Raw genomic sequence first — 24,723 nt, 5'->3', positions numbered from 1 at the left:
ATGCAACTGATATCTATTTGTAACCGGCAATAGAAGTGCACATAAGAGAACGTCTTGCTTTGACAGGCTTTTGTTTCAGTTGCATCTGTATTTTTTTTATTGCATACTCACTGATATATGAGAGCCTGGTTTGATTTCTCCAATCTGTGCTGATAAGAATGCCACTACTGGTCTCAGCTGTGCTGGCTTCAGCTGAAATTTCTTACTAACAATTGTTAGCTAGACTGGTTAACAATCAATAGTTTATCATCTGTGGTTCTATACAGCCTCCATCTAAGCAGCACTTGACAATTTCAGGAGAAGAGCAAGGGGAAGTAAATGTAGAACCAAAGGCAGAATACAAGCTGCAGTATAAATGGTTATAAGGTGAAAGATGGCCAGTGTACTTGTGTACCGTGTGGCTGTTTAATTAGGGATGACTAATTGTCCGGAAATGTACATGCTGTGCCATAAATAACAATCCATTAATTTAATAAGCAGTGAAAGTAATGACAAAAGTTTATTATAATACTTTGATCTTTTTTTTCTTTTTGAATGTCAAATATTCAATATATAAATGGTTCTTTGTAGTGGATACAGAAATATGAGGTAATATTATTCACAAATGGAGCTTGTTACAATGATACTTTCACCTAGTTTCAAGTGTTTCTCATGGAGTGCAGTACATTACTTAGAAACAAACCATAAATTCTAAACCAAAGTAGGCCATTCAGTCCTTTGAAACAGCTTTGCCATTCAGTACGATCATGGCCAATCCCCTCTTAATATTGTATTTCCATTCTCTCCCTGTCTTCCACTATACATTTTCCATCTGGAAAAGAATCCATCTCCTCAACTACATTCAGCCATGTGGCTAACACAGCCCTCTGGTAGTGAATTTCACAAATTCACCACCCTCCCAAGTTTCTCCTCATCCCTGGCCCCGTATCCTGAGACTGTAGTCCCTTCTTCTAAGCATCTGACCCCGAGGGGAAATGTCCTCCCTACATCCATTCTGTTGGGCTATTCGGAATACAGTGAATTTCAATTAGATCCCCTCTAAACTCCAGTGAATGTAAGCCTGGTCAACCCATCCCTTCTCGTGTATCAGTCCCAACTTTCCAGGAACTTGCCTGGTGTAAGGACACCAAACTACATGTAATACTTCAAAGAATAGGTTGTGCAAGCCCTGCTCATGGAACTTCTGAGAAAATTGTCAAGGTTTTTCAATATTTCTAAATGTCTATGATGAGAAGTATTCAAAACTATTAAAATACAGTGGCACAACAGGTAGACTCAGGTTCCATCCTGACCTCTAGTGCTGTTTGTGTGGAGTTTACATGCTCTCCCTGTGAATGCATGCGTTCCACTCCTCCTCAGATGTTCTTGTTGCCTCCCACTTCCTAGAGATGTGGGTCTGAGGAGCCTGTTTCTGTACTGTATGACTGAAACAATTCTTTTAAATTATGGCTAGCTTGACACTGGATCAGTAAGCAGATTTCCAGCTAAGTGTTAACTGGAATCTGTCAGCACATTTGATACATGAGTCTTCGAACTGGAAGTCTTAAAATTTTGAGTTTTTTGTAAATGCTGACAGTTTATGACAGAATTGCTGCCACAGAACTGAGTTTAGTCCTGATCTTGAGTGCTGTCTATGTGAGTTTGTACATTCTTTGGGTGTTGTGGTTTAGACAAGGAACCTACACTGCTCAATACTATGCTACAGTTCTCCTGGTCCCCGTCTGAATGCTCAGAAATACGCATGCCTAGTATTTTTTAAAAAGGGAGTCTGCTTACATTGCCCCTTGAATGGCAAGAAGGAAAATAAGGGTGGGGGGGGGGGGAAGTCAGCAGCTGTCATTATATGTAAGAGAGACTATAGGATCCAGGCTGTTTATGAATACCCAGCCCCCAGCAATGGCCGCACTCAATGTGTTAACTGGGGTGCAGTCCTGAACCACACATCTCAGTGTTGGTTATCCTCACTGCTCACTCCAGCCTCACCCAACACTAACTCACAGGCCTTTGTGTATGCCTGTGCTCACTTTACATTGAGCTGTTGGGTGTGAGATCACTTTAATCTTAGTATGGATGCACCATAACCAGGCCTTAACCAGGTTCTTAGCTGGACGTGTTTGTGGCAGGTTCTGGCACAGCAATGTTGTCAGTAATACGTCAGTATAATGATATGTTGATCCCTTTTAATGCTGATTCCACTAGTGTTCCTGGAACCTCATCCTATTAGCTAAGAGAGGGAATTCATGTAAATAGGTTTTTTTTGAGGAAGTTGGCATCAGGAGCCAGAAATCATGAAGCATATTTTCTGGTCTAATTGGCTTCAGCAATGGTCAGACAAGCATCGGCTGCTTTTCTGAATTTTTATTTTCCTGTCTATATCCAGAGATACAGGAAAACCACTAATGCAGGTTTTGGATTAGAGGCCAATCAATCACAGGAACTGGGAGACATTTCATGTGGGTAAGCTCCCACAGGAGATGTAAAAGGCAGGAGCTAAATCAATCATTTGGATAGGCTCTTATTGATTTGGGTCTTAATTTATATTCCACAAACAAATTCAACTATTGTATTCCAAGGTGATGTAAATTAGCTTTGATGTGAGTCAATGTTGCTCTATCTAACTTGAATCCTGCCATTAAAAAAAATTAAAAACAAAGTTTTGGCATTTGAAATATAACTTGTAATAACTTCAGGGATGACCTCTGAAGAAATTTGTATTCTGTCTAGTTTGTCTGTAAATGAAAGGTGCCTAACATTTTGTTTAGGTCCACCAATATCTTGCACTTTGAATTTCTCATCCTTGTTTCCAAATCTTTCAATAGCTTCACCTCCTCCTTTTCTCTGTATGTAATCTTTCCAGTGTATTACTCCCTGAGCTCTGAGTTCTTGTCTCCAGTTTTTGCCTCTTGATCATCCCTGCTTTTCATCATTCCATCATTCATGGCTGTATCTTCAGTTGCCAAGATCCTTCCCTTTGTAATCCCCCCCGACCCCCACCAAACATCTGTGCTTTGCTCTGTTTGAAGGCAGTTCTTGAAACCTCAAAGTTCAAAGCTACCTATTTGGCTGAGCTTTTTGTGATCTGTTTCTTTGTGTAGCTTGGTATCAAGTTCTAAGTTCTGTAAAATATCATGCATTAACTATGTTTGAGGTGCAATTAAAGATTAGCTTTATTTATCACATGTACATGGAAACATATGGTGAGATACATTTTATGTCAATGACCAACACAGTTCAAGGATGTGCTGTGGGGGGGTGGTGCAGCCCGCAAGTGTCACCATGCTTCTGGCACCAACACAGCATGCCCAGAACTTACTAATCCTAACCTGTGTGTCTTTGGAATGTGTGAGGAAACTGGAGCACCTGGAGGAAACCCACATGAGCATGGGGAGAATGTACAAACTCCTTACAGATGGTGCCTGAATTGGACTCTGATCACTGGCTTTATTAAAGGGGCGTCTATTGTGACATCCTGAACACCTTGCATGTTGTTCCCCAGTGAGCTTTTGGTGGGATAATTCTGTGAGCACCATGGGCAACAGTCTCCTTCTTCCCTTCTCTCAAGAGATCTTCCTAGTGCCTTTTCATAGCCTGTCCTGTTCTGCATGGCTACTGTTCCATTTGTACAAATTCTTATCACTTGTCATCAGATTGCTTATCTACTTCCGAGTTCTTTGTTATGTGTATGTTGGAACAATCTTGCTTGAATGTGGGCAAATCTAAGTGATGTTAGAAGTGGTGTTCAAGACTGGTGATCAGAACTCTACAAGAAATCTACGTATGACCTATGGAAGGCCATCTTTAGAGTAAAAAAGCAACTCCAAGTGAAGTTAGAGACAGAATTGGGAGCATATCAGTTATGGCAAGGTTTGCAGGCCATCACTTCTTACAAAGCAAAATCTAACATCATAAATGGCTGTGATCCTTCACTGTTGGATGAGCTCAACGCTTTTTATACATGTTTTAAAAGGGAGAATAAAACTACACCTGGTGTAGCATCTATTTGCCCTAGAGGCCGATGCTGGAACATCTTTCAAGAGGGTGAACCCTTGCAAGGCATCAGGCCCTGATGGTGTACTAGGCAGGGTACTGAAAACCTGTACCAACAGGCTGGAATGTTCAAGGACATCTTTAATCTCACTGTTACAGATGGAAGTTCCCACCTGCTTCAAAAGGGTATCAATCATACCAGTGCCCAAGAAGAGTAGGGTGAGCTAGCTCAATGATTATCACCAAGTTGCACTCATATCCACAGTGATGAAGCGCTTTGAGAGGTTGACTGTGGCCAGAATCAACTCCTGCCTAAGCAAGGACCTAGACCCGCTGCAATTTGCCTATTGCCACAATAGGTCTACAGCAGATACATACTCTGTCTATACCCACGACTGTGTGGCTAGACATAGTGTGAACACTATCGAGAGGCAATGCCTCAAAAAGGCAGCGTCCATCATTAAGCACCCTTATCACCCAGGACATTTTCTCTTCTCATTGCTACCATCAAGAAGGAGGTACTGGAGGGTGAAGACACACACTCAATGTTTTAGGAACAGCTTCTTCTCCTCCGCCATCAGATTTCTAAATGGACAATGACCCCATGTACACCACCTCACTATTTTCTTTTTTTTGCACTAATTATTTAATTTAATTTATATTTCTTATTATTTATAGTTTTTTAAATTATGTATTGCAATGTACTGAAAACAACAAACTTCATGACATATGCCAATGATATTAAACCTGATTCTGATTCTGGTGTCTGTACTATAGGTAGACAGAGAACATTGTAATTATGGGAGAAAATATTGCTCTCCTAATATTCCCATCTGCGTGTTCAAATGTCCAGTCTGACATTTACTGGACAACAAAGAAAAGGTCTCTAAGAATGCAGAGTACTTGCAGTCAGCCATTTAAAAATGGCTGATACATTCAGTTAATATTACACATCATCTTATTTATAAGCATTCTAAAGATATCCAAGATAGATCCTTATTTTGGTATCAATGTTTTCTCCACTTTGGCTTCTTTAATCTAATATTAGACTCTTGCAGAGGTGTTACATTGCACTGCAAGAGTCTAATATTAGATCTACTTTCAAGCCCAAATTAGGTAAGACTTGGAACAGTGGCAAAACCTCGAGGCTTGTCCCAAATTGGCTAAGATTCCACCTCAGAATTCCACTGAGCCAATTAGATATCCAGAGACAGCTATCACCAACTTGGATGTGCTATAATTTTCAGGTAGTTTAGTAAGGGAAGTATGTGATGTGACAGATACTACTACTTTGGCAGTACCTTGTTATCTAGGATGACTTACGTCACTCTAATTTTGTTGGTTCCCAGGTGACTGATGAGACCAATGTAGGGCCTGATGGGTGAGGTGGTGGTTAATTTGTGAAGTGGTACACTCCTGCTGATTGTTCAGTCATTGTCTCAAGTTTCACGATACCACTCTAAAAGTTCTTCCTCTACTTTCAGTAGCTATGCGCTAGAGATTCCCAGGTGTCAGTGGGATACTGCATTTTTTCCACCACCACCCCCTCAGCTCCCAAAGAGGCTCTGAGTATGTGCTTCAAACCTTTGGTGTGGTGTTTCAATTCACAACCTCTAATTTATCTTTGAATTGCAATGCAAGAATTGTTTTTCACAATCGAAGGCTTTATCAACACTGTTGAACAGTTTATGTGCAACTTCCGTTGAAGTTTATCAAATTATCTGATAAGAAATTTTGAAATAATCTCAACTGTTTTCCTCCAAACAATGTGAATTGCAAAACAAACTAGTAAGAGATTACATGACATTCAGAATCAGGTTTATTATCACTGACAACTTTGTTTTGTGGCAGCAATGCAGTGCAATGCATAAATATACTCCAAATTATAATAAGAAATCTACTGTATATATAAAATATCAAATGAGTAGTGCAGAAAGGGAGTAAAAAAAGTACTGATGTAGTGTATATGGATTGATCTATTCAGAAATTTGATAGTAGAGGGGAAGAAGCTGTTCCTAAAACATGAGAATGTGTCTTCAGGCTCCTGTACCTCTTCCCTAATGGTAGCAACGAGAAGAGGGCATGTCCTGGATGTTACGGGTCCATTTTGCGGCATCGCCTTTTGAAGATGTCCTTGACAGTGGGGAGGTTAGTGCCATTAAGCATAATAAAAAAATAACCAGCAAGCTTCCAGACATAGTCATGCCATGGAAGATGTCAGCAGGCAATCACAATTGGAATTTCTGATACAGAGATGCTGTTATGGGGATTGATGCAACAATCAATAATTAAAATCAATGAATCAAATAGGTTATGTAAATAGGTTATAGGCATTGTGATTAATTTGCTGCACCAAATGTTCAGATGCCTGGACTAAAGATCTTCCTCCACTTTCAAATCCTACTATGGGAACTGTAAATTTAAATAGTAATTTTTAAAAAATTCAAAATTAACAATTTAAAAATGCAGTAATAACAGGGGATTCCATAGTTAGAGGAGCAGATTGGAGATTCTGCGGATGTGAGAGACGTGACATTGTGAGTATGTTGCCTCCTAGGTACCAGGGTCAAGAACATTTTGGGTCGGGTCCACAGCATTCTAAAGGGAAAGGGAGAGCAACCAGATGTTGTAGTACATACTGGTACCAACAGCAGATAGGAAAAGGGAGGAAATCCTGAAGATATATTTTAGTGAGCCAGGTAGAAAGCTGATAAACAGGATCTGCAGGGTGCAATCTTTGGATTGCTGCCTGTGCCACATGTTAGTGAAGTCAAGAATAGGATGATTTTGCAGATGAGTGGGTGGCTGAGGAACTGGTGCAGGGGGCAGGGTTTCAGATTTCTGTATCATTGGAATCTCCTCTGGGAAAGATATGACCTGTACAAAAGGGACAGGCTACACCTGAACTCATTGTGGAGCAATATCCCTGCGGGAAGGTTTGCCAGAGCTGTTAGGGAGGCTTTAAACTAGTTTGGTGGGGATGGGAACAAGAGTGATAGGTCAAGGGGTGGGGCAGTTGGTGGAACATGTAGAGAGTTTGTGAGGAAGGATAGGCAGTTAATAAATTGCAGTCACTGAGATAGGTTGAAGTGTGTCTGTTTTAAAGCAAGGAAGTATTAGGAACAAGGGTGATGAACTTTGAGCAAGGGTCAGTACATGGAACTATGAAGTTATGGTCAATAGAGATTGCCTATCACAAGGGCAGGAATGACTGCTGGCTGTCCCAGGGTTTAGATGTTTAAGAATGAACGGGGAGGGAGGTAAGAGTTGTGTAGTGGCATTGTAAATCAGGGAGAGAGTCACAGCTGCAGAAAGGGAGGATGTTAAGGAGTGATGGTCCACTGAGTCAGTCTGGTGGAATCAGAAACACGAAAGGAGCAATCACTGTTGGGAGTGTTCTATAGACTCCCCCTCCCGCCTCCCCAATAGCAACAGACACCGAGGAGCAGATCAGGAGGCAGATTTTAGGAAGGTACAAAAATAATAGGCTTCTCAAGGGTGATTGCAACTTCCCTAATATTGATTGGCACTTCCCTAGTGCAAAAGGTTCAGATGGGGTGGAGTTTGTTCATTGTGTCCAAGATGGATTCTTGACACAATACGTAGACAGGCCGACTAGAGGAGAAGTCATATACTAGATGTAGTGTACGAACCTGGTCAGGTGACAGATCTCTCGGTGGGTCAACACTTTGGAGACAGTGACCACAATTCCCTGACCTTTGCCATAGCCTTAGAGAGCGATAGGAGCAGAAAATATGAAAAGTATTTAATTGGGGGAAAGTGAATGATAATGCTGTTAGGCAGGAACTCACTATTCATCAGTGAGAATGAATGTGAGGACAGAGTTAAACAGGCTAATATGCTAGAACATATTGATGTTAAGAAATAGCAAGTGCTAGGACTTTTGAAGACAGATACGCTCAGGGAAAGCAACAATGGAAATGTTGAGGTTGTATAGGGAGCACTTCCGTGTGGTTCTGGGGAGGTTTGTCCCATTGAAGCAGGGAGAGGATGAAAGAACCATGGTTGATAAGAGAACTAGAACATCTAATCAAGAGGAAGAAAGAAGTTCACAAGGTTTAGGAAGCAAGGATCAAACAGGGCCTTTGAGAGTTACAAGGTAGCCTGGAAGGAGCTGAAAAATGGACTTAGGAGAGCTAGAAGGGGACATGAGAAGGCTTGGCAAGTAGGATTAAGGAAAACCCCAAGGTGTATTACATGTACATGAAGAACAGGAGGATGATTAGAGAGGGGGTAAGATTAATCATGGATGGAAGAGGAAATGTACCTAGAGTTGAAGGAGGTAAGGAAGGTCCTTAATGAATACTTTGCTTCACTATTCACCAGTGAGAATGAATGTAAGGACAGAGTTAAACAGGCTAATGTGCTAGAACATGTCAATGTTAAGAAAGAGGAAGTGCTAGAACTTTTGAAAAACATTAGGATAGATAAGTTCCCAGGGCCAGATGGGACATACCCAGGTTAAATATGATGAAGGGAGGGAACAGGGCTGCGCCTTTGACGATGATCTCTACGTCCTCACTGGCCACAGGAGTAGTAACAGAGGATTGGAAGGTGGCAAGAAAGGTAATAGAATAACCTTTGGAATTGTAGACCAGTGAGTCTTACTTCAGTGGTGGGCAAATTATTGGAGAAGGTTCTTAAAATAAAGATTTACAAGAATTTGGAGAAACATAGATTGATTAGGGATAGTCAGCATGGCTTGTGAAGGGTAGGTCATACCTCACGAGCCAGGTTGAATTCCTTAAGGATGTGACTAAGCACATTGATGAAGTTAGAGCAGTGGATGTAATACATATGGGATCCAGGGAAACTTGGCTGTGTGGATTCAGAATTGGCTTCCCCATAGAAGAGAGTGGGTGGTAGTAAATCGAGGTTGGTGACCAGTGATGTTCCGCAAGGTCTGTTCTGGGACCGCTGCTCTATGTGATTTTTATAAATGACTTGAATGAGAAAGTGGAAGGGTGGGTTAGTAAGTTTGCAGATGACATGAAGGTTTGTGGTGCTGTGGATAGTGTGGAGGGTTATTGTAGGTTGCAATGGGACATGGACAGGATGCAGTGCTGGGCTGAGAAGTGATAGTTGAGTTCAACCCAGAAAAGTGTGAAGTGATTAATTTTGGAAGGTCAAATTTGAAGGCACAATACAGGGTTAATGGCTGGATTATTAGAATCATGGAGAAATAGAAGGATCTTGGGATTGTTGCTTGCTGCCGCTTACGCATGGGAGGAAGGGGAGGGGAGATGGGGGAGGACTTTGGGGTTCTAACATTTAACTGTCATTCATTCTCTGGGGCACCCCTCTGCTTTAATGGATGGTTGCGAAGTAAAAGCATTTCAGGATGTATATTGTGTACATTTCTCTGACATTAAATTGGACCTTTGAACCTTCGAACATCCAAAGATCCCTTAAAGTTGCCATGCAAGTTAATAGGGTTGTTAAGGAGGTGTGTGGTATGCTGGTCTTCATTAATTGGGGAATTGAGTTCAAGAGTTGTGAGGTAATGTTATAGCTTTTAATATTAGACCACACTTGGAATAAATGTGTTCATTATAGGAAGGATATAGAAGCTTTAGAGATGTAGAAGATAAGATGCAGAGACAGGGTGGATAGCCAGAGAGTTTTTATCCCCTATTGGTAATGGCTAATACGAGGGCGCATAATTTTGAGGTGATTGGAGGAAAATATAGGGAGTTGTCGGAGGCAAGTTCTTTACAGAGACTGGTGGGTGCATGGAACACCCTGCTAGAGATAGTAGTAGAGGCAGGTACATAGGAAGATCTAAGAGACTCTTAGATAGGCACATGGATGATAGTTTTAGAGTAGGTTAAAGAGTCAGCACAATATTGTGGCTAAAGTGCTTGTACTGTGCTGTATTCTATATTATAATTCGTAATTACATTTGGAATTTAGTATTGTTAATTAGTGACCACAAAGCTACCAAATTGTTGTAAGACCTGTTGGATTCTTTTTTTTTCCCCTCGGGGAATAATATCTGTTGTTCTGAATTTATCTGAACAGTTTGTGGCTCCAGATCCACAGCAAAATGGTTTACTTTGAAATGGACCAACAATTACCTACTTCAAAGGTGATTCAGTATATCCTTTTCTGTGAATTCCATTCTGTGAAGGAATGGCAAACATTTTTTTAAAAAAAATTCAATAGTAATTGGTGCAATGATTGGGATCAGCATCTCGGACAGATAAATTTAGGCTAGAACATTTTAGATTAATACTCTGGGATGGTTGGGGGTGAATGTGGACTGCTTCCTCAGGAGCCACCTTTCAGTGAAGGCAGATATCTATGATGAAGTTCCTCACTGCTTTCAATGTGTCAGCTCAGCCTTCGAATCAGAGTTGTCCAACACAAAAATGAATCCTGGCCTGACTTGTCAATGCAACCAAAATGCCTATACAAGGTAATCACATTTTCCTGTGGTGGGTCATTAACTTTTGGCCTACTCGGCTCCTACTCCTTGCCTATTGATATACCTGTCGACAACCTCTGGTTGCTTGTTCCATATATCCACCACTCTCTGAGGTGTGTGTTTTTAATTAAAAAAAAACTTGTTATTCAGATCACCTTTTTAAATGTTTCCCCTCTCATTCCAAACCTATGCCCTGTAATTTTAGACTCCCCTACCTTTTTTGTAGGGGAAAAAGACTATCTATGTCTCTCATAATTTTATAAACATATATGAGGTCATCTGCCAACCTCCTGTGCTCAAGTGAGAACATACCATGAGATATAGGAGCAGAATGAGACTATTCAACCCGTTGAATCTCCTCCACCATTTCATCACTGCCGATCCATCTCCCTCTCAACCCCATTCTTCTGCCTTCTCCTCGTAACCTTTCATACCCTGACTAATCAAGAACCTATAAACTTTTTCCTTAAGTACACCCCATGACTTAGCCTCCACAGCCACCTGTAGCAATGACTTCCACGGAATTACCACCTTCTGGCTAAAGAAATTTCTCCTCCTCTCTATTCTAGATAGATGTCCCTTTGTTCTGAGGTTGTGCCTTATGGTCCTAGACTTGCTCGCTATAGGAAACATCCTTTCCACATCCACACTATCTAGGCCTTTCAACATTTGATAGGTTCCAATGAGATTCCCCTGTCACTCTTCTAAATTTCCAGTGAGTATAGGCCCAGAGCCATCAATCACTCCTCTGGTTTTCAGCACCTAAGTTACAGGGAAAGGTTGAACAAGTTAGGTCTTTATTTTTTGGAGCGTAGAAGGTTGAGGGGGACTTGATAGAGGTATTTAAAATTATGAGGGGGATAGATAGAGTTGACGTGGATAGGCTTTTTCCATTGAGAGTAGGGGAGATTCAAACAAGAGGACATGAGTTGAGAGTTAAGGGGCAAAAGTTTAAGGGTAACACGAGGGGGAACTTCTTTACTCAGAGAGTGGTAGCTCTGTGGAACGAGCTTCCAGTAGAAGTGGTAGAAGCAGTTTCGATATTGTCATTTAAAGTAAAATTGGATAGGTATATGGATAGGAAAGGAATGGAGGGTTATGGGCTGAGTGTGGGCCAGTGGGACTAGGTGAGTGTAAGCGTTCGGCACGGACTAGAAGGGCCAAGATGGCCTGTTTCCGTGCTGTAATTGTTATATGGTTATACGATAATCCTTTCATTCCCGGAATAATTTTCATGAACCTCCTCTGAACTTCCACTGCCTTATAAAACCTCAGAATTATATCCTTGCTTTTATATTCCAGTCCTCTCAAAATGAATGCTAACATCGCATTTGCCTTCCTCATCACTGACTCAACCGGCAAGTTAACCTTTCGGGAATCTTGCATAAGGACACTCAAACCCCTTTGCACCTCAGAGTTTTGAATTTTCTCCTCATTTAGAAAATAGTCTACATTTTTATTCCTTCTACCAAAGTGCTTGACCATACATTACCCGACACTGTATTCCATCTCCCACTTCTTGCCCACTCTCCTAATCTGTCCAATCCCTTCTGCAGCCTCCCTGCTTCATCAACACTACCTGCCCCTCCGCTTATCTTTGTATCGTCTGCAATCTTGGCCATAAAGCCATCAATTCCATCATCCAAATAATTGAAATACACCATAAAAAGAAGTGAACCCAACACTGACCCTGCGGAACATCACTAGTCACCAGCAGCCAATCAGAAAAGGCTCTCTTTATTCCCAGTCTTTGCCTCCTGCCCATCAGCCAGTGCTCTATCTGTGTTAGTATCTTTTCTGTAATACCATGGGATCTAAGTTTGTTAAGTAGCCTTGTATATGGCAGCTTGTCAAAGGGCTTCTGAAAATCCAAGTACACAACATCCACCGATTCTCCTTTGTCTATCCTGCTTGTTGTTTCTTCAAAGAATTTCAACAGATTTGTCAGGCAAGATTTCCCCTCAAGGAAGCCATGCTGATTTTGGCCTATTTTATCCCCTCTCATCCTTCTACGCTTTTCCCAGGGCTGAAATGGCTAGCACGAGAGGGCACAATTTTAAGGTGATGAGAGGCATTTTATCATGTACCTCCAAGTACCCTGAAATCTCATCCTTAATAATCGACTCCAACATCATCCCAGCCACTGAGGCATTGATCGTGTGGATAGTCAGAGGCTTTTTCCCAGGGCTGAAATGGCTAGCACGAGAGGGCACAGTTTTAAGGTGCTTGAGAATGTCAGGGGGAAGTAGTGAGTGCAGTTGCTATTACTATGGAGAAAGTGCTTGGGAAACTGAAAGGTCTGAAGGTAGATAAGTCACCTGGACCCCAGGGTTCTGAAAGAGGTGGCTGAAGAGATTGTGAAGGCATTAATAATGATCTTCCAAGAATCACTAGTTTCTGGCATGGTTCTGGAGGACTGGAAAACTGCAAATGTCACTCCACACTTCAAAAAAGGGAGGGAGTCAGAAGAAAGGAAATTATAAGATACAAAATACTTAGTTCTGCCATTTCCTTGTCCCCCATTACTACACCTCCAGCATCATTTTCCAGCAGTCCGATACCTTCTCTTGCCTCTCTTTTACTCTTTATCAGGGGTTTGCATTTCACAAGGTCCCCCATGAGAGACTCATCCAGAAAGTCATGAGGCATGGGATCAGTGGAACCTTGGCTGTTTGGATAAAAAATTGGCTTACAGGAAGAAAGCAGAGGGTAGTAGTGGAAGGAAAGTATTCTGCCTGGAGGTCGGTGACTAGTGGACTGCTGCAAGGATCTGTCCTGAGACCCCTGCTCTTTGTGATCTTTATAAATGACCTGGATGAAGAGGAGGAAGGATGAGTGAGTAAGTTTGTGGATGACATGAAGATTGGAGGAGTTGTGGATGGAGCTGTAGGTTGTCCAAGGTTACAAGAGGATGTAGACAGGATGCAGAGTTGGGCAGAAAAGTAGCAGATGGAGTTCAATCAGGACAAGTGTGAGGTGATGCATTTTGGAAGGACAAACCAGAGGGCTGAGTACAGGGTTAATGGTCGGTTACTTAAGAGTGTGGATGAATAGAGGGACCTTGGGGTTTAAATCCATACATCCCTCAAGGTTGCTGCACAGGCTGATAGGGTAGTTAAGAAGGCCTATGGGATGCTAGGCTTCATTAATAGGGGGATTGAGTTCAAGAGTAGAGAGGTCATGTTGCAACTCTACAAATCTCTGGTGAGACCACACCTAGAGTATTGTGTTCAGTTCTGGTCGCCGCATTATAGGAAGGATGTGGAAGCTATGGAGAGGGTGCAGAGGAGATTTACCAGGATGTTGCCTGGATTGGAAACCAAGTCTCATGAGGCAAGGTTAGCAGAGCTGGGACTTTTCTCTTTAGAGCGTAGAAGAATGAGAGGGGACTTGGTAGAGGACTACAAGATTATGATAGGCATAGATAGGGAGGATAGCCAGTACTTGTTTCCAGGGCACAAATAGCAAACACCAGAGGGCATATGTACAAAGTTAAGGGAGAGAAGTTTAGGGGAGTCATCAGGGGTAAGTTATTTACACAGATGGTTGTGGGTGCCTGGAATGACTTGCCAGGGTTGGTGGTGTAGGCTAAAACATTAGGGGTATTTAAGAGCTTCTTGGACAGGCACATAGATGAATGAAAAACAGAGGGTTACGGGGTAGTGTGGGTTTAGTACTCTTTTTTTTTAGGAATATATGGGTTGGCACAACATCAAGGGCCGAAGGGCCTATACTGTGCTGTAGTATTCTAGTGTCTAGTGTCTGGTGGTTCCCTGCCTTTTCTATGCCATGGACTCCTATCATTAACTGAGGAATTTGTGGACGCCAGGTTGGGAACCCCTGCTCTTTTATATATCTGAAAAAAAATTAGTATCCTCTTTGATATCATTGGCTAGATTACCTTCATATTTCATCTTTTCCCTTCTTATGGCTTTTCAGTTCCTATCTGTTGGTTTTGAAAGCTTCCCAGTCCTCTAACTTCCCACTAAGTTTTGCTCTATTATATGCCCTCTTTTGTGTTTACGTTGGCTTTGACTTCCCTTGTCAGCCACTGTTACAGCATCCCGTCTTTAGAATACTTCTTCCTCTTTGGGATCTATGTATCCTGCACCTTCTGAATTGCTCCCAGAAACTCCAGCCATTGCTGCTCTGCTGTCATCCCTGCCAGTGTCCCCTTCCAATTAACTTTGGCCAACTCCTCTCACATGCTTCTGTAACTCCCTTTATTCTACTGTGATACTGATACATTTCACTTTAGCTTCTCCCTCTCAAATTGCATTGTGAATTCTATCATGATCACTGTTTCCTAAGGGTTCCTTTACCTTAAGTTCTTTAATCAATTCTGCTTCATTTTGCAACATTCAGTCCAGAATATCTGATCCCCTATTGGGCTCAACCACAATCTAAAAAGCATCTTGTAAGCATCTTACAAACTATCTCTCATGGGATCCAGCACCAATCTGATTTTCCCAATCTACATGAATACTGAAATCCCCCTTGACCATCGTAAGATTTTCCTTTTGACATAATTCTTTACAAGTTACCTCCCGTTCTAATTTGTAGCCAACATCCTGGCTACTGTTTGGGGACCTGTATACTACTCCCAGCAGTGTCTTTTTACCTTTCAGTTCCTTAGCTCTACCCTCAATGATTCAACACCTTCCGACCTTATATCACCTCTTTCCAATGCTTTGATTTCATTTTTTACCAACAGAGCAATGCCACCCCCTCTGCCTACCCACTTATCCTGTTGATACAATGTGTATCCTTTGATATTACGTTCCCAGCTATAATCTTCTACTGTATCAGCCATGATTCAGTGATGCCTACAGCATCATACATACCAATATGCAACAGTGCTACAAGTTCATCTACCTTATTCCTGTATACTGTGTGCATTCGAATATACTACCTTCAGCCCTGTTTTTGTCAACCCTTTTTGATTTTGTCCCCCATATTACACTGCAACTCATCCCATTGACTGCCTATCATCTGCTTGTCCTTTCTGACAGGCTCACTACTTAATGCTCCTGCTTGTATACCAACTTCCCCATCCTCAGCCCTATCACTCCAGTTCTCATCCCCCTACCAAATTAGTTTAAACCCTCCCTAACAGCTTAGCAAACCTGCCCATAAGGATATTGCCCCCCCCTTGGATTCACATTTTACCCATCCCTTTTGTACAGGTCATACCTTCCCCAGAAAAGATTCCCAGCCTATCCAATCTGTCGTTGTAACTGAAGTCCGCCATCCCAGGTCAGCATCCTGGTGAATCCCTTTCGGATTCTGTCTCATGCTATCACACAGCTTCTATAATGTAGTATCCAGGTTCAAGAACAGTTACTGCCCCTCAACCATCAGCTCTTGAACAAAAGGGGATAACTACACTCACTTGTCCCATCACTGAGATGTTCCCACTACCAATGATCTTGCTTTAAGGACTCTTTACCTCATTATCTATTGGTATTTTTAATGCTATTTATTTATATTTGCATTTGCACAGTTTGTTGTCTTCTGTACTCGGTCCTGATTATAATCCTTCATTGATCCTGTTATAGTAACCATTCTATAGATTTGCTGAGTATGCCCACAGGAAAATAAATCTCAGGGTTGTGTATGGTGATGTATATGTACTTTGATAATAAAATTTAATTTGAACTGCAAACAATATTCCAAGTGTTGTTTAAATAATGTCTTGTACAGCTGCAATATGATGTCCCAACTCTTATGTTCAATATCCCTGTCTATGAAGGCAAGCAAGCTAAATGCTGCCTTCACTATCATATCCACCTGTGTTGCCAGTTTCAGGGAGCTACTGTATGTCCAGTCGGCCCTCCTTATCTGCGGGGGATTGGTTCTGGGACCCCCTGCGGATACCAAAAAAATGCGATGCTCAAGTCCCTTATATAAAATGGCTTAGTATTTGCATATAACCTACGCACATCCTCCCGTATACTTGAAATCATCTCTAGATTACATATAATACCTAATACAATGTAAATGCTATGCAAATAGTTGTTATACTGTATTGTTTAGGGAATAATGACAAGAAAAAAGTCTGTACATGTTCAGTACAGACGCAACCATCGTAGCTCTTCTGGGAACGCTGCAATCCCGATTCTCCCGTGATCTTTAAGTTCTTGAGGCTGTAGCACTTCACATAGCTAGCCAGCCATCCCTTACTAGCCTTAAACTCCTTCCTCTCGCTCACAACACAAGTAATGAATGAACGAGACGCAAGGCGAACAATGCTCAACTTCCAGGTTTTCCCGATCCACAGTTGGATGAATCCATACATGTGGAACCCACGGGTAAGGAGGGCCGACTGTACTTGTACCTAAAAGTTCTTCTATACATGTACAGTTCTGAGGTCCCTGCTGTTTACTCTACATGTCTGACCTCTACTTGTCTGGGTTAAATTCCATCTGTCACTGCTCCACCCAGCTTTCCCTCTGTATCCTTGGGTAACCATCTTCACTATTTACAACTCCAACAATCTTCAAATCATCAGCAAACTTAACGGACTACACAATGCCCATCCAAATATATGTGTATGACAAACACTGGTGCCAGCACTGATCTGTGTAAAGATCCCTGCAGTCAGTAAAAACCGATCCTCTACTATTCTCTGCATCCTATCACCAAGCCAATTTTAAAATTCATTTTTTCAAAATATATTGACCTAACTTTCTAGACTAGCCTACCATGTGTAACCTTGGCAAAAACCTCACTAAAGTCCATGTCGACCTCATTTACAGTCTTGCCTTCATCAATTTTCTATATGGTGGCATCCGTTAATCTCGCAAGACCATGGATCTGTGCCTGAAATGGTTTCCAGGGTGCAGGCCTGGGCAAGGTTGTACGGAAGACCAGCAGTTGCCCAAGCAGCAAGTCTCCCCTCTCCAGGACACCGACGTTGTCCAAGGGAAGGGCAAGGGCTGATACAACTTGGCACCAACTTGACATCGCAGGAGTTGCCAGAACGAGGTTGAAGGCAATGTTGGACTGCCTTAGGGACTCCAGCTCCAGATTTGTCCTCAGGGTTTACTCCTGAAGCCTTCCCCATGAGTGGGTATGGTCGCAAGGCAGCGGAGGTTTGAAATCAGAGTATTCCTTCTCTTAGATGGACTGTCTTCCCAGGCTGATGAGCTCTATCTACCCGAATATATTTTCTATATAGCCTCCTCAAAAAATTCTGTTGGATTTGTGAGACTCTTCCTAATCAGTCCTTGCCTTTCCAAGCAATTATAAATCCTATCCCTAAGAATTTTTTTGCAATAGTTTCCTTACTAATGATGCAAGGCTTACTGGCCTGTAGTTTCTTGGTAAATCCCCACTACACATTTTTTTGAATTTGGAAACAGCATTGGTTTCCCTCCAGTCTTCCAGCACCTCACCTGTGGCTAAGGATAATGCAAAATCTTGCTTCTAATATTTGTAAAGATTTGGAATTCTCTTTAATTCTGTTGGCCAGGACCATTTCATGTCCTCTTTTTGCCCTCAAGTGCTTTCAGAATCATTTGTTCAGATACACCTATTTATCACATGCACATCAAAACATACTGTTATTTGTGTTAACAACCAAAACAACCTAAGGATGTGCTGGGGGCAGCCCACAAGTGTCAGCAGAACAACATAAACAGCTACAACAACAGGAAAACAAGCCCCTTTCCCACCCTCCTTAAGATCTCTCTTGTATTCTCTATAATCCTCAAAGGACTCAATTCATAACCATTTCCTTATACACACTTCCTTATTCCTGTTTTTTTAAACCTTCAATTTTTGTTGTTAACTAAATTCCCTAATCTTATCATTTTTGCTTCTTACCCTTAACAGGGGCTTGCCAACTCTTATTATTTTGCTTTTAAACACCTCCCACTATCAGATTTTTGTTGTTGTTGTTTTTCCCTCCAACAGCTGCTCCTACTCAACTTGAAATACGTCCCGTCTTAGACTTGAAATCAGCCAGTCCTCTCATTCAAGACCTTAACTCTAGGTCCAACCTTGTCCTTTTCCATGATTACCTTTAAGCTTACTGTTTTATGGTCACTGTTCACAAAGGGTACTTCCACCATTTACCCGTCCTCGTTCCGCATGAATGAATTAGCAGACTCCACCCCATCTAGGCCTAGAAGGTAATCTCAGTTAATATTTGGAAAGTTAAAATCACCCATGACTGAGAATATTTTAAAACAAGGTTTAAGTTCATTGAAGACAACTGAATAATTAGCTAAAAGTATATCATTTTTGACTTTGGTAATTACTGCTATTAAATAAAATGTAGTATGTGCTTTAAATATTTACTAAATGTAGTAAAATGTGCTTTAAAAGTTTGCCAATTTTATGCTCTATATATCCTCAAGATCATCTCACAATTTCAATAACAGGTGACCTTGCTTAAAGGTACAAGATACATTTCTTCTACTGTATTTAATACATTTGAAAGCAAAGCTTATCCAGTGTGATCAGACAGACCCAGGTGGCCAGTTTATGTGTTAGCTGAATCAGCTGCAGAAACAACTGGTGTCAGCGTAGAGAAATACCAAGAAAGCTGTTGCTCATAATTGGAATCTACTAACTCATGCAGGAAACTGTGCTAAAGAGTAGCTTTCTGACAGTCATTGATTACTCACGCAAACGCTTTGAAGAAAAGGCTTACAAACAGCCCTTGAAGTCTTTAGCAGATATAATAATAAGCACTGAGCAAATAGAAAATGTGGTTTCCTGAATGGGTCTGAATGTGATATTACTGCCACAGTGCCCGTTTTTGTGCTCTGAGGTCTATTGTTTATATGAGTGCGTGCATGCTATTGTACCAGGCAGCTGGAGTTGACTTAAACCAAAATTGCAACATTTCCTCAAGCAGATAGAAGTACCGCAACAGATACCTGAGTCACTTCAGCTCCTCAAGCCTGTGCATTTATGGATTGTTTTCTTTCAGCTTCAGTTACGAGGGGTGATTGATATGCTCATGGTCTAAGATAGAAGGAGTCAATTTTAGAAAACCTAGCACATTTATTTTTCAACATAGTCCCCTCCTACATGTACACACTTAGTTCAGTGGTCGTGGAGCATATGGATCTTGGACCTCCAGAAAATGTCCACAGATGGGTGATTGATAAGTTTGTGGCCTAAGGCAGAAGGAGATGAGTTATACAGTTGTCATTACATGCACATGCAGGTCAACTCTTTGCGTGATTATGCAGAAAGTTTGAAGTTAGTAACTCATCTCCTTCTACCTTAGGCCACGAACTTATCAATCACCCCTCGTATCTCTCATTGATTCATGTTCCTTAATTCCTTCTGAAATTTATCAAAATCCTGAAAATTTCAGTTGAACCCCAAAGCTACAGGGGGAAAATTGTAGCTCTTTTGGGAAAACAAAAATATGACTTTGTTTATTTTTGCAGTTTGCACAAAAAAAGTTTCAATGCTAACATGCAGTTTAGGCAGACCAAATTGGTGGCATTCCAAGGCTTCCCCTATAGTTCAGTGATTAATAGTTTGAGCAAATAATTGCAGCTGTTTAATGAGTTCTCACTCCGCCCTACTAAAATACAGACAGTGCAGTTGCTTAAAGTAGCTGCTGAGGTGCAAGTGCCTTTTTAATCCTTTAGCCTTGCCCCACAACCTTTTTACTTAACATTACTTAATCTTAACAGTTCTAGCCCTTAACAATAATGGGGAGAGCTGCAAACATTTTAAAAAATAATAGATACACTGATCCTCTAGAATCTTGCTCTGTGAAGCCTGTGTAACCGCTGCCCAAGTTTAAATGAAGCTACATCCAGGCATCTCCCATTTCGTGATATGAAATTTGTGACCAGAAATATTAGGACCCTGCTGGATATTTCAGAGTGACAGACACCACTTCACTACCATACCTTGATCTTAAATACTTTAACATCTTGATGAGTGAGTCATGTTGTGCGGCAGTTGGAACTGCTTAAAGAACAAGGTGGTGTGTACAACTCCAGAAAAGGGACATGCTCCTCACAGAGTGAGCTTTGCCACCCGTCGTGTCCCCCACCGCTGAATTGAGCATGCCTAATGACCCTTTGGCTCACTTGATCAAGGAACCAACGTGCTGGAGTCATCAGTGCTCATGCCCCAACCCCTGAAGGCAAGGAGGACTTCTGCTTTGTTCTGGGGGAGTTGTTAATTTAGCAGTGAAATGAGGTGATCCTGCGTGACTTCAATGTTGGGATGGGGAAGGATGCAGCCCTCTAGCAAAGAGTGATGAGGTTTAGCAAGGAACTCTAATGAAGTCTTCTGACATAATTGGAGCATTGTCTTGTCATAACCAGCAGCCTTTTTCATTAGTGATGAGCACAAGCCTCATAGCAATACCCTCTGTGCAAGCACTGACATGTACCATAATCTGAGCAAGGGACTGCAAAGATGTCTGTATCATCTGTGCATAATGGGTACAAATGGCCACTGGACTGACCACCATACACACATCTGTAATCTCCATCAGACTGACCCCAAAATGTCAGTGTCAACAGAAATGTTGCTACAAGAAGGTGAATGTGGGTAGCTCATCTCAGGCAGTGCATTGTGGGTAACCTGTCAACTCCCAATGTAACAAACGGTGTATAGGAGCCCTGAAGTTCACCGTAATAGTCACCTGAGGTCCCACTGCTCTGAAACCTACTACTTTGACCAGCTGTTAATCAGTCAAATTTAATTTAGCAATGGTTTTGTGAAGCACCTTGCAACATTTTACTATGTTAGTGGTACTGTATACATATGTGACTGAAAGTTCATTTAATGACTAGGAAAATCTAAGCTGTAGACTTTATGGGACATCGTTAAATATTTATAGCAGTTCTGTTTGCAAAAGTACCCATTGTGATAGCATGTTGCATGAGAGGGCAGTAGTGACAAAGTATTGAGATAACTTGAAGGAAGTTTTCTTTTCCACTCAATGTATGGTACAAGTCTGAAACTTACTGTCTGACATGCTGGTGGAGGGGGAAACATTCTCCACACTTAAAAGGTATCTGAATGAGTACCTGGAGAGCCATAACTCATAGGGCTGATTGAAAGTTGGGAAGTGAGATTAAAGTTCATTTTTAGCTGGCATTGACACAGCCCCAAGTGATGGCTTCCTCTACCATAAATTTTCATGATTTTATGTTGGTTGAACAAAATTAAAAAGTAATTTACTTATTTTGACTGTCAGCTGTTTGTTCTTCCATTTGATGCTGGGGTGAGCCTTTCTCAGGCCACTTGTGATTATCAATATTATAAGAGTCATTGTGATGATTTTCATCTTAAAATGAAATCATGTGTTTACAATGATAAATATTGAAGGGATCTAGAATCTTCACAAAGTGCAAGAGTAATTCTTTTTTATTTTTCTTTATTTTATTTATTTTAGAATTCAGATTAGCAGATGAGGCAAGGTTATTTTAACACTCAGGGGAGAGCCACATTTTAAATGCTGCAGCATTCCCTTGATGGATTTGTTGATTAGTTTGTTAAATTAGCAATATGTTCTCTCTTCACAGATCAACTTCCAAGATCTTGAGCGTGTAGACTGGTTAAACAAGGTAGGAACTCCTACTTTAACTACAAGCTTTTCTAACCTTATGCAACCAGAAGGTGAAATTGGCTGCACTGACTGCAATGCGCATCTCCAGCACATTTAGACAAATGAGATGAGTTTGGCAAAAGACATGCAGTCAGATTGAAATTTAAATAGAGTGGGTTCTGGTTAATTGGGACACATCAGGACCAGTACGTTTTGGCCCAATTAAGTGGATGTCCCAATAGCCAAACAACATTCAAGCTCTGTTGAGGGAGTTTTAAGATCAATAAAATTTTAGCTATTGATGGGATATGAACTGAATCCACTGAAGTTGTGCAGAGGTAACAGATTAGTCTTGATCTTGTTGAATGTGGGAACATGCATAAGGGGCCAAACAGCTGCCTCCTACTTCAGGGAGTACAATATAATGATAACATTTTCTTAAATCTACAGTTTAATTTATTTTTATTTTGTAATTTCCAATGTAGCCTTCTCCCTATACACAGATCCCATTTTTCTTGCTAAAAGTTTCTGTAGCACAATTTCTTGAAAAGAGTTTCTGTTACTTTAATACACAGAAGAATTAACAGTCTATTGATAGAGGTTAAGGCTACAAAAAGATAGAGTAGTAAATGATCAGTATTAAACACAACAACAATTACAAATTTTATTATTCTCCATAAAACATCAAATATAAAGATGCCTTGCTTGTACAAACAGCCTGTATAGAACTGATCATTGCTGCAAAAAAGATGGTACTTTGGAGCTACTAACTTTTCTGATTCAATGAAACTGAAACATTGCAAATTTCTCACAACCACATTGTGCCCAGTCATTTATTGGATTCAAAACTGCACTATCTGGCACAAATATGATGGCCAAGGAGATGTCTAAGTCTTAAGGCTCCTATTTTAACATGAGTGGAGCATTTAAACTAAACCTGCTTCATGCCTTTCAAGTGGGTAAATGAGACTTTATTTCATGAAAACATGCCAACCTTGATTAACTTGATCTTCAAATAAAAATACCTGATTTTCTAGCAGGATTATTGTCAAAAAGTGTGCATAGTTTAACCATTCTCTGACTAGAAAGAGGATCTTCTGATTTTTGTTTCAACAATCCCCTCCTGAAATGAGAAGTAAACTTGGAAGATGAATTTCCATGGGAGCACCATGGTGAATGGGTTACTGAGTGGCCTAGATTCCTAAAGATTAATATGTTGTGCTGTCAGTTTGGAAAGATAATGCAGGCTTAGAAAAAGGGCAAACAATAACTAAAACAAAAATATGATGCCTGAGTCTTCGGTATATTTGTTAGATCTAAGATAAAATTCTCAAAAGTAACAATCTAACTGAGACATTGTCATTGGTAGATTCTGCGGCAGGCATGGCCATTTGTCGGCCAATACCTGGAGAAGCTGTTGGTGAACTCCATTGCTCCCAGTATTCGTGGTTCGAACAACCACCTACAAACGTTTGCCTTCACAAAAGTCAACTTTGGAGTGAAGGTAATTGGGTATCTGCATATTTTAAATAGTGTTCCAATAACAAGTGTTAATTTTCACGTAGCTTGCGTCTGTTAGTTTCTTCACTGTTTGATACACTGAATCATATAGCATATCTACAGAATAATTGGGTGTCAAGCTATCTGCTGTTGCTATTATCTGTTTGCTTTCTCTTACCCACCCCTGAAGATTAGTCCTGGTGCTGCAGTATAGTTTGCTGTACATTTTTGTGTATCTTGTTCAAGTGCAGTTCTTCTCATTTTAAGTCTTGACTGTAAGTGTTAGCAGGCAAATTGACCATAGAGCCCATTTGACTAATGTGCAAGCTTATTATTGTTCTCATTTAGGCTTCTACAAACTCCTCGCATAATAGTAAGAAAAATGTAAACTAAGGTTGTTCTAGAAGGCAGCTTTAATAAGGCAGTATTTAATGCATGTGTGAATTTTCAGATATCGATCAGGTTGGCTTGTACTGTGATGAATACAGCAAATGAACACAAACTGAACATAAATATAAAGGTCTAGAAGCAGGGAGAAGACCAGATGGGTCATCCAACCTAATACACCATTCAATAAAATTATGGCTGACTATTTCAAATCTACCTTTCACAATCCCTATGTCCCTTGATTCCCTTAGAGCTGAATGAGCTATCAATCTCAGTCTTAAATATTCTTAACAAATCTGCATTCTCAGTCTTCTGGGTGGACAATTCCCAAGGTTCACAGCCCCCGATTTCCAGGAACATCCAGTGGTCTTTATTTTATCTACCCTACTACTTGCATTCTTAAATTTATTTGATTAATTCCTCTTTTTAATTCCCCACTATAATTTCTCTTTGCTCTGTCCCCTAAAGAACCCTTTTTTGTTATCCTCTTCACTTATGCATAGTTACATACACTTCTATATAATTTTTGTTAATTTGCTTTTTTTTAATCAACATTTTGGTTATTTTTGCTAATTCCCAAATTACTCCCAATCCTCAGGCAGGTTCTTTCGTATGCAGTAATCCATAATCTTTGTAATTAGCACATATTGTTGAGTTATTATTTCTAAATGAAATGAGTGATTAAATTCAATTGGGGAAAAAAGTGTCATACTGGAGTAAATACTAGTGGCCCATTTACATAGCACAAGGTTTACCAAGTTCACTGTCATTCTCCCAATGACATACTATTACTAGTGTTACTAGTAATATTACTACTACCCATTACTAGGGTGTGAACCTAAGTTGGTAAATCTTTTTGACT

At 40.8% G+C, this 24,723-nt stretch overlaps 1 protein-coding gene across 2 annotated transcripts in view; it reads left to right on the top strand.

Moving 5' to 3' along the window:
* esyt1a (extended synaptotagmin-like protein 1a) overlaps positions 1-24,723 on the top strand; it is a 139,005-nt gene that overhangs the window by 50,937 nt on the left and 63,345 nt on the right. Inside the window, exons 2-3 of one of the 2 annotated variants that reach the window (XM_073070877.1) lie at positions 21,952-21,993; positions 23,344-23,478. In XM_073070877.1, the coding sequence (XP_072926978.1) occupies positions 21,952-21,993; positions 23,344-23,478 (177 nt within the window). Of the gene's footprint in view, positions 1-21,951; positions 21,994-23,343; positions 23,479-24,723 lie in introns of those variants that run through there. The other variant, XM_073070878.1, reaches the window with a different exon arrangement.

Source organism: Hemitrygon akajei, chromosome 18, assembly GCF_048418815.1.
Source record: "Hemitrygon akajei chromosome 18, sHemAka1.3, whole genome shotgun sequence".
NCBI classification, from domain to species: Eukaryota; Metazoa; Chordata; class Chondrichthyes; order Myliobatiformes; family Dasyatidae; genus Hemitrygon; species Hemitrygon akajei.
The sequence above is the reverse complement of the archived record's forward strand: the minus strand, read 5'-3'. Positions and strand labels throughout refer to the sequence as shown.